The 10,231-nt window shown below is 57.5% G+C and overlaps 1 protein-coding gene across 5 annotated transcripts in view; it reads right to left on the bottom strand.

Annotated features, from left to right (window-relative positions):
• Window positions 1-358: 358 nt before the first annotated feature.
• The window catches only part of LOC146333909 (microtubule-associated protein 1S-like), a 28,588-nt gene continuing 18,715 nt past the window's right edge, over window positions 359-10,231 (bottom strand). For 4 of the 5 annotated variants that reach the window (XM_084824936.1, XM_084824939.1, XM_084824940.1 and 1 more), the window contains exons 5-7: window positions 6,343-9,520; window positions 3,687-3,901; window positions 359-1,809 (exon numbers count right to left, since the gene is read on the bottom strand). In XM_084824936.1, the coding sequence (XP_084681062.1) occupies window positions 1,654-1,809; window positions 3,687-3,901; window positions 6,343-9,520 (3,549 nt within the window). In that variant the 3' untranslated portion in view covers window positions 359-1,653. Of the gene's footprint in view, window positions 1,810-3,686; window positions 3,902-5,666; window positions 6,049-6,342; window positions 9,521-10,231 lie in introns of those variants that run through there. The other variant, XM_084824938.1, reaches the window with a different exon arrangement.

Raw genomic sequence — 10,231 nt, 5'->3', positions numbered from 1 at the left:
ACAGCACTGGGGGGGGGGGCAGAAGAGAGCGAAGCAAGAGCCCCAAATTCAAAATCATGCCACGAGTGGTAAGTTTCTAGGCCTTATGACTGCTCGGTTAGGAGTGAGCTGGGGAGGGTGGCAGTGCAGCGACATGAAACCGCTCTTTCTGCTTTTACACCATGTTCCCAGGCATGTTCTTTGCAGCCCAGGACAGTGGCAGGCAAAAAAGGAGGCTCTCGAGAAGAACAAGGGGCTTCGGAGGGGGCAGCATCATTACCTCGACCCCAGCATGGTATGCCAATGTAGGGCGCTTGAAAAACTGAGATGGGGCAGGAGGGGTGCATCGGAGGAGGACCAAAAAAGCAACATGGAACCCTTGTTGAGCTACTTATCTCTTTAATGGTTTTTTTTTCCCAATAAGTTTTAACACAGTGTGTGTTTGTGTGTGTACACACAACATCATGAGTGTGTCAATGGCTACAACAACCACAATCTTTTCCCCCTACAACTGCGGGGGAGAGAGACAGACAGAGACAGACAGAGACCAGAAAGGGGTTCACCCTACACCCCAGGAAATGGGATGGCTGGGGAGGGAGTAGCCCCCTTTCCCACCCCTGCTCTGCTCTTCAAAACAGGATTCCAACCGGGCAGAGTATATAAAGCACTGAAGGTGGCGAGAACATCCTTACCTCCCCGCCAAAAAATACTTTTTCTTCTGAACATACATCACATAAGTCTGAAAGACAGGGCTGATCCCAAATCAGGGAGGCAGGGCGGTATGAGGCAAGGGGAGAGGGGCACCAGGTACAGCAAGCGTGTCACACCCAGCGCCCCTGTCCGTCCACCGCTTTCCCTAGCTGGGATATGTAAACACCGCACAAAAAGATGACCCTATAAATTAAAAAGCTTCAATATGTTAACAGTCTTGGTTTCTCTCTTTTTTTGTTTTTTGTTTTTTAGAAAAAATACAAAATAGACATTTAAGAAGACAAAAACACCTTTTCCTTCTTCAGAAAACAAAGGTTTAGTGTCACATTGCAAAGGGCGGGGAGTGCTGTCCCCCACCCCCAACTTTCCTTCAAACATTGGGGGGGGGGGGTGGCGGCAAAAAGACACCAAAGAACAAGCCGTGGAGAGGACTGGCTGGATTTCCACAGGGTTGTTCTTTGGGGATTTAAAAATCACCAGAGAATCAAGGACCGTTCTCAACATAAAAGAGGTAGAAGAAATCTGGAGTGCGTATTTGGGGGGTTCCACATGGATCCTTGACGATTAGAAGGGAGGGATGCGGTGAGACACGGGGCCGAGAAGGGAAAGGGGAGAAAAAGGGTGTAACGCCTTCCAGGCCAGCCTGGCCCAGTTGCCCCTCCCCAAACTCGTCTGTCCCCAACTCCCTCCATGCTTGACCAGCTCTGCCGGTGTACATGCAAACAAACGGTGGATGCTATTTGCTGCAGGGGCTTACACAGCATCCAGGAACGTTTCCGTCCCCCACACTCCCTGAGCCCAGGAAGCAGGGGGCTGCTCCCGTCCCCTGGCGCCCGAAGAGCGAAGCACCACGCGGGGGCCGCACCAGAAGGGGGCACCTCCCTTCCGCCAGGGAGAGAAAGACAGACGCACTGCAGCACCACCTCGTCCAGCCATCAATCTGGGTCCACAGCGGCAGGCCACTCAGAACTCCACTTTGCATGCGGGGAAGGTGTCGTCCTGCATGGCCACGGTGCTGTTGCTGCCGAGCACCGTGATGCCCAGGGCCTGCTGACGCTCCAGTGTCTCCATGTACCATCTGTGCATGACCAGTGAGTCGAAGGTGGGGATCAGGGTCACCTGAGACAGGGCAAGAGAAGGGTTACAACGCCCATGGCTATTTCTGGGCCGCTTGGGGGGCCAAATGTGGCCTTTGGACTCCCCTGCTGGCCACGCCCCTTTGCTGGTCACGCCCCCTTCCCTGACTGCCGGCCCTCTGGTGGCCTCCCAGCTTCTGCAGGGCCCCCTCCCCACTCTCAGAGGCCGGAATGGCTCCCCCGAGGCTTCGCTGCAGGCAGCAAGAAGCTCTGCTAGGCTGATGTTCTTTGCATTTTGGCCCCGCCCACTTTGCCTTTGTCCCGCCCACTTTGCCTTTGTCCCGCCCACTTTGCCTTTGTCCCGCCCACCACTGTGACGTGGCCCCCGAGAGCTTCTCCAAAACCGAGTTTCACCTTCGGGCTGAAAGACATTCTCCCCCACATCAGCAAACCCCAAGAAGAGAGCAGGCTCTGAGCAGGGCCAGATTCCACACAGGTCACCGCACGGAGCAGTCGCTGGTGCACAGCTTCAAAGTGCGTGAGCAAGATCCTAGTCTTCACTGTCGCTGTGCAAAGACCGGGGAGACTTCTCCAGGCCTTTGCCACCACCTGCCCTTCTATTCCCCTGACCCCATTTCCCAACAAGATACTGCCACCTGAGTCAGGGAAAACAGAATGAGCCCAAACCAGGCAAGTTTATGCAAATGAAGGCCATTTAAAACAGAATCTGGGATGTCGCTTTGCACGGCAGCATGCCCAGCTGGGGCTTGACGCGGGCGCAGGCAAACACCACCTGGGGTCCAATCATCCATCCTTGCAAATGGCAGAGGCTCCCTGAACGCCCAGGTCTCCTCTGGGAAGTAAACTGGCACAAAGGCCTCAATCCCGGCGCCCAACATGTGGTGGAATTTCGAAATACAGCTGTCGCCACCCAACTGGAATTTATCATTCAAAATGGGAGGAGAGGGAACACTGGACTTAAATTTCTAAATTTGGGGGTTGGACTCGATGGCCTTGTAGGCCCCTTCCAACCCTACTATTCTATGATTCTATGATTCTCCTTTTGTTGGAGTCTGTGCATAATTCTTAGAGTCATGCTGTCTCTCATCCACGTGCACGCACACCATATGCATGCATTGAAACAGATCAAAGCTATGGTTTTCCCAGTAGTAACGTATGGCTGTGAGAACTGGACTATAAGGAAGGCTGAGCGCCGAAGAATTGATGCTTTCGAACTGTGGTGCTGGAGAAGACTCTTACGAGTGCCCTGGACTGCAAGGAGGTCAAATCGGTCCATCCTAAAGGAAATCAACCCTGACTGCTCACTGGAAGGACAGATAATGAAGCTGAAGCTCCAATATTTTGGCCACCTAATGCGAAGAGAAAACTCCCTGGAAAAGACCCTGATGCTGGGAAAGACTGAAGGCAAAAGGAGAAGGGGACGGCAGAGGATGAGATGGCTGGATAGCATCACCGATGCAATGAATATGAACTTGAGCACGCTCCGGGAGAGAGCGCAGGACAGGAGGGCCTGGCGTGCTATGGTCCATGGGGTCACGAAGAGTCAGACACGACTGAACGACTGAACAACAACAAAATGGAAAAGCTGGCCCTAAGAACACGAGAATGGCCACGGGTCCATCTGCTCCAGCATTCCCCTCACACAGCGGCCACCCAGATGCCCCCACGGGAACCCCACAAGCAACTTATGAGTGCAACAGCAGCTTCTTCCTCATGTTCCCCAGTATTCTGCCTCTGGTACAGGAGGCAGCCCTCAGCCATCAGGATTAGGAGCCATGGCCAGCCTCCTCCTCCTCCATGAACTGGTCTCGCCCTCTTCTAAAGCTGCCCACGGTGGTGTCCATCACCACATCTCGTGGGGCTGCGTGCACGCGCACCCCCCCCCCCTCCAGGGCTCACCTGGGTGTCGCGGGCCCAGTGCTGCTTCCCCGCCAGGAGCGCGTCCAAGATGCCCCGCATGACGCCTCCCTTGATGTGGTCCTCGCCGCTGATGACGTAGCACTGGGAGCGGATGTGCTGGAAGAAGTCTTTGTCCACCTGCTGGGCACTCGTGGAACCAGGGATGTAGGCCAGCTCCAGGTAGACCGTGGGGCACGGAACGCCGGCCTTGGGGCCTGGAGAAACGGGGGCGTGCAGCAGTCAACTGGGTGGAAGGAGGACGCCACCAACCCCAAAGCACCCGAGAAGTGCCCACGTGCCCAAGGCCTTGAGAGGAACAGACTGGGGGAAGCCTCCCAAGCCAGACAACTGGCCCATCCACACCCCTGGGGTCTAGCCAGAGACAGAACCTAGGGCTGCTCGGCTGCAACGCTGGACCACACAGTGGCAGGAAGCTGAGGGCCCCGGTCACCCACATTTGCCCTGGTTCCCTCCTGGAAAAACACGGGCTTCCAAGGCAGCAGCTCTGAAGGGGTCTCCGATTAGGGCATGCGGGGGGGCTCACCCAGAGCTTCGGAGGCTGCCAACGTCTTTGGGGAGGCCACCCAAGCTTGCAGGCGCCCCCACAGTTGGCGGTTCTGGGCTCAAGCAGACTGAGCGGCCCGGGGGGAGGCGGAGCAGGTAGGCTCCGCTATCTCCCATCCCTGCTCTCATGGGCACTCTTCCTGCCTGCAGCGCCTGCCATTCCACCAGCAGAAGCGGCCACACCCTGGCTCAGAGGTGGCGGGCCTTCTCTCTGCTTTCAGGCCCCTGGGCTCTCGTCTGCTGGGCTTCGGTTTTAAGACGTCACGGTGCCTCTATCATGCAGGGCAGAGCCGCCCACAGAGCCGCCCACAATGATGTCACCGTGTCGCATCATGCATCACCACTGCCTACACTGGCAAGGACTGATGGGAGTTGCAGGGCGGAACCTTGGGAGATCCTCACCATGTTCTATGACCCAACATACCACCTGGCGAAGGTTTATGATGCATTCAAAAGCTCGCTCACCTTTTAAAAGCTGGTCCTAGGAGGCGCCCCCCCAATATGTTTTCTGCCTTTCCGAAAGGACCACATGCCGTTTTTATCCGGGGGTCCTGACAAGAGGGGAGCTCAGCCAGCCGCTGCCAGGCAAGCAGAGGAAGGGGAGATCTGGAGTTCCCCCCTCCCGCCCCAATCACTGGGCAGGGCCTTTGCAGCAGGGCGCATGGCAGACTGACATCTGCATCCCAGAATGCGGGGCAGTGTGCTGCAGCCCCTCCAGCCAGCAGAGGGGGCCCTTGCCACAGAACAGCCATCCAAGTATTCACTGACAGTATGTATGGAATAATGTCTGCACTGCATCGGAGCCAGCACACACCAGAGGGGGCTCCCCCCCCCCCCCGCCTTCAACCTGGCCATGCTGTCTGGGGATGATGCGAGCTGTATTCTGACAGACCTGGAGGGTCCCTGGCCACAGCAATGCTGCTCTCATAAAGCTACTTACAAAATTTCAACTGACAGGTAATCAAGACTTTATGTACGAGGGGAGGAGAAGAAACAGCTTCGACCCAGTTAGCACATAACGGCAATCCTGGGTTAATTAAACCATGGTCTATTGTTGGATTAACACTGGGCTGTTTAACCCCCGAAAGAACCCCAAGTGCCCGGGTCCAGACACCATTCACCTACCTATGAATGAGGCGATTGCAGGATGTTAATTGAGAGCGGAAGCACCGAGCACACCAGAGGCTCCTGCCAGATGTTGGCAATTTGTGGGTTGATTAACCCACAATCACAGTGACATGTGAACCAGCTCCATAACTTAGCGCTAAACTGTGAACATGAGCTGCGGCTGGATGGGAGACCGCTGGGGGAACCCAGGAAATAGCTCAGGTTTCCCCCAAAAAAATATTTGGGGTCATCATCTGAGTAAAGAAATCTTCTTTGTCAGCAAACCCAGGATTTAAAAACTGGATAATCTGCGGGGGGGGGGGGGTTCTATTGGATGTGTGCAGGTCTGGGAACAGCCTGAAGCTCAGGGGGAGTGGCCCTGCTCTGTGTGCAGAAAGTGCCAGGTCCAGTCTCCAGGAAGGGCTTGGAAAGACCCCCTGCCTGAAACCCTGAAGAGCTGCTGCTGTCAGTCAGCACAGACAATACTAGGCTAGATGGACCCAGGGTTTGACTCGGTATAAGGCAGCTTTAAAAAAAAAAAGATCAGGTAGCAGGTGAAAAAAAGACACTCTAACTCTCCCTCTCTTTCTCTCTCTGACCGAGACCCTGAAAAGTCGCTGCCACCCACGACAGACAATACCGGGCTCCATGGACCAAGGTTCTGATCTGGGAATACCACCTTTTTCTCCACCTGCAGTGTAAGGTCAGAAATTGGGGTTAAAATAATTCTTCACAAAACTGCTACCCTGTTAACCAGAGCGACACACCCGGGTAGCTGCCACCTTTAGTTCAGTGGGTCGAAACCTGTGCTGGACTACAGACGGCAGCCCCGCAAGAGGAAACAGACGTGCAAGGGGGCTTTCCAGTTCTGCCATCCTGACACAGCTACAGACAGAGGGGCTTCTGCTACTCCCTCCCGGGCTCCTGAGAGATGCCTGCCCACAGGCTCCCTTCCACCCCTGGGGCCGAGGGAAGGTGAAGTTACCTGACAGAGGGGGCTTGCTGGCCCCCGCAAGTGGCCTGGTGTTCGTGCCCCGGTGGCCGACGGGCGCCTTGTTATCCCCAGCAGTGCGGGACACTGAGGGGCCACTTTTGCCAAGGGCAGGCAAGCGGGCGCTCCCCCCTAGAGGGGCTGAAGAAGCCTTGGCCCGGCCGCTGCTGGTGGTCGCGACTCTGGGGGTGTCCACCTTGGGGGGTGCAGAGCCCACCCGCTGGGGCATCTGCTTGATCTTGGTGGTGGCTTCTCTCTCAGGGTCCACCATGCAGATGCCGGGCTGGGCGGGGAGGGGGCAAGGGTCTTTCAGGGCGGCTGGGAGCGGGTCACGGGTCCGGGCCAGACTCTCGGGGTCATCGTCCGAGTCCAGCCCACCGTCCGCTGTGCTGGAAGGGTACTCCTCCATGACAGGTGGGATGTCAGAGTCCGAGAGGGTGGGCAGCGATTCGCTGAATGAAGTGGGTGGGGTCTCATCGGCCAGGGGGTGGGGCTTGCGGCCCCGGGGACCCTTCCGGTGCGACAAGGGCTTGGCCAGCTCTTGGGAGAAGTCACTGCTGTTGGACCTGTCCCGGGGGATGAAGCAGATCGACGGAGACCTCTCCGCCTTGGGGTGCTCAAACTCACACGGGGACACCAGGCAGAGATCCACGTCGTGGGGGGAATCCGAGCGGCGGCCAGACTTGGGCAAGACGTGGCCATCCAACCGCTGGGTGCCATGGAGAGGGTGGCAGGGCCGAAGGGGCAGAGACATCTCCCCTTTGCTGACCGCAGCCTCTGGCTCTGGGGTGAGCCCCCCGGCCCGGACGTGCCCCGCTTCCTCCTGGGGGAACTCGCTCACCGGCGGCAGGACCTGCTCAAAGGAGATGGAGAGAGACTCGTCCACCTCAGTGGAATGAGGGGACCCCACTTCAGCTGGCAGGGAGGGAGTGGTAATGGTGGGCGACACATCAGGAGCATCGCCAGGGGAGAGGCAGCCCGGCTGCTTCTCTTGGGAAGAGCTCGAGTTGTCGTGCGAGGCCCGGGGACCGGAGCCGCTGGGCTGCCAGGCGCTCCTCGCGGCCACTGGCTCCTCAGCCACGATTGCATCTTCCACTGGGGATTGGTGGAAGGGGGTGTGGCCGGCGCTGGCCAGGGCGGAGCTGGCGGGGGACATCATCTCGAGGGTCTTCTCTTCGGAGCTGCCGCCGCAAGCTTCCTCGGCCTCTGGGCAGTGGCTGAGCCCCACCCGGATATCCGTCAGTGTCAGTTCGAAGTTGACACTATGGTCGCTCTTGGGAGTCTTGGCCAGCGGGGATGGGGGACTGATACCTCTGAGTGGAGGGCTGGTTTCCGGAGGCCGAAAAGGCTCTGGGCTGCCCAGAGTCTCTCCTATGCCCAGGCCGTTTGGGCGGGGCTCCAGCCCATTTCCCTGGCAATCCAGGCTGCCCAGTGGCAAAGGCTCTCGCTCGCTCTTGTCTGTGGTGATGCCTTCATGGTTCTCTGGCGATGACTTATCCAGCAGGCCGCCCTTGGCACTGCTCGGCCGCTTGGGTGCAGCATCCTTCGCCATCTTGGCCTTTGGCTTGTCCATCTCCTTCTTGAGGATGGGAATGGCCTTCCGGAAGCTGCTCATCTTGGTTGGGGGCCTCTTGGCCTCTGCACTCAGGGTCCTACGCAGGTCCTTTGCCGGCTGCTTGGCGGCCTTCTCTTCCGCCTTGACCTCCTTCTTGGGTTCCTCTCTCTTGGCCATCGCTCTCCTGGGGGGATCCACCTTCCCCTCCCTCTTGGCTGGCTTCCCCTCTTTCTTCGCCGCATCCTTCTCTTGAGGGACGTCCTCCTTCAGCAGCGGCTTCTTCAAAACCTTCCTGCCAGCTGGCTTCTCCTTCTGCTGTTTGGGCCTCGCGTCCTGCTCGAGCTTCTCTGTCGAAGACGCCATCTTACACCTGTCCTCCTCGATGCTACCCTTCGAGGTCTCGCTGGGTGCCTTCGGTCGGTCTCGGGCACCAGCCAGCTTCAGCTCCCTCTCCTCCCTGGAAACAGGCCTGTTGAACTCAGTGAGGCTCAGCCGCGAACCCGACTTGAGGCTCTCCTGACTGCCTGCCCTCTTCTGCTTGATTTGAGAGGAGGAGGAGGAGGAGGAAGGAGTGGAGGAAGAGGAAGACTCCAGGTCCTTCTGGGTGACCACCGGATACCTGAGGAACTCCAAGTGCTTGACCTTCTCCAGCCCTTCCAGGATCTTGCCTTGAGGCGTGCAGCCTGGGAACAAGACCCGAACAATCTTCTCTGTGGGGCTCACGGGGTGCCACACCAGGAGGGCACAGATGGAGGTCAGGCACTGCAGGGGCAGCTCCAGCCCCTTGGGATAGCCGTTCCCACACCACTGCTGCATCAGGAACTCCAGCTCCTTGCTGCCTTTCACAGGGTTCAGCACATACATGTCCAGGCGCCCAACACCCATCTTCTGGAAGAGGACGGTGGGCTCCGCCTTGGGGCCAGCGTCCCTGAAGAGCGGGTGGGGCTGAATGCCCAGTCTGTCAAGGTACTGCAGAGCCAGGCTGGCCTCGTCACAGCTCTTCAGGACCCCCGAGTCCCCTTCGATGGCCCGCAGCTTCTTCGAGGCATTGAGGAACACCACGCCCAGGTCTGGTGAGATGAGGTTCTTCCCCCAGTCATCGTTCTGGGAGCCCTGAGAGGAAGGGTCTTTCTCCATCTCGGCCAGCTTCCTCTGCAGCAGGCTATTCACCCCGGGGAGGCTGTCGGTCCCCATGTGGGTCACCAAGATGGAGTCGATGCGGTCCAGGTGGCGCACCAGCTTCCAGAAGGATGACCGGGGGTTGGAGCCACCGTTCACCAGGATGTTGAAGCCATTGACAGCAAAGAAAGCAGAGTCCCCTCGCCCCCCCGGGAAAATGTAGCAGCAGGGCCGGAAGAGCTTCAGGAAGCCCACAGTGCTGGGCGGCTCCAGGAGGTCAAAGGGCGATGGGGGGTCCAGGGACTCAGAAAGGTACTCGAGGAACTCCTGCAGGCCTTCCATGTCCGGCAACAAGCAGCCCGGGTTGAAGCGCAGGTCGATGAAGTCCAGCAGGTTGTGCTGGCTCAGCTGGGGATCCTTCCATTCCCCAAAGTCCGGGCAAACCACGGTCAGGCTGGTCTTGGCGGAGGGGTCCGTGGAGCTGAGTAGCTCCCCAATCTGGAGCGAGTGTGGAACAAAGGCGGGTGGGGCGGAGAGAAGGCAACATGACAGTTAGCGTTCTCAGCTGCGTTCAGACTTTCCCAGCCTGGGACTTTCCGCGTCCCACCATACCCAGCCACCTGGGAGACATCTGGCATAGGTCAGGGGTCCCCAAACTTTCTGGACCCATTGGCACATCTGGGAATTTGCACCACCACAAAATGGCTCCCACAGAAGACATGGCTAGTCATATAATGGCTGCCGTGGGAACCTGACAAGTCAAGAGGTAGGGGGAGAGAAACACTGAGGCTAGAGGCTGAGAGGAGGGGGAAACAGCATGGCAAAGGGTAGAGGGATGAGAAAGAGCAAGGCTACAAGCTAGGAGGGGAAGAAACAGCAAGGTACAGAGGCGGGGGAGAGAAAGAGTGAGGCTGGAGGCTGGGAGTCGAGAGAAATAGCATGATGAAGGGGTGAGTGGGAGAAAAAGAGCAAGGCTAGGAAGTGAGAGGAAGAGCAAAGCCAGGTGCTGGGTGGAGAGAAACAGCAAGGGCATGAATAATTGCTGGAAAGCTGAATCTCCATATATATAGATATATAGGCGTTTCATAATATTCATTGCTGTGAATATATACAAATCCAGGAACCTTTATTAAAAAAAATGGGGGAATGTGTCTCTAAAAAGTCTTGCAGGTGCCACATTGGGGACCCCTGGTGTAGCTGAACACAATT

The sequence above is a fragment of the Heloderma suspectum genome, chromosome W, assembly GCF_057233095.1.
Source record: "Heloderma suspectum isolate Gila_16-S chromosome W, 16-S_ref, whole genome shotgun sequence".
Taxonomy (NCBI): Eukaryota; Metazoa; Chordata; class Lepidosauria; order Squamata; family Helodermatidae; genus Heloderma; species Heloderma suspectum.
This window is presented reverse-complemented; position numbering and strand designations above follow the sequence as displayed.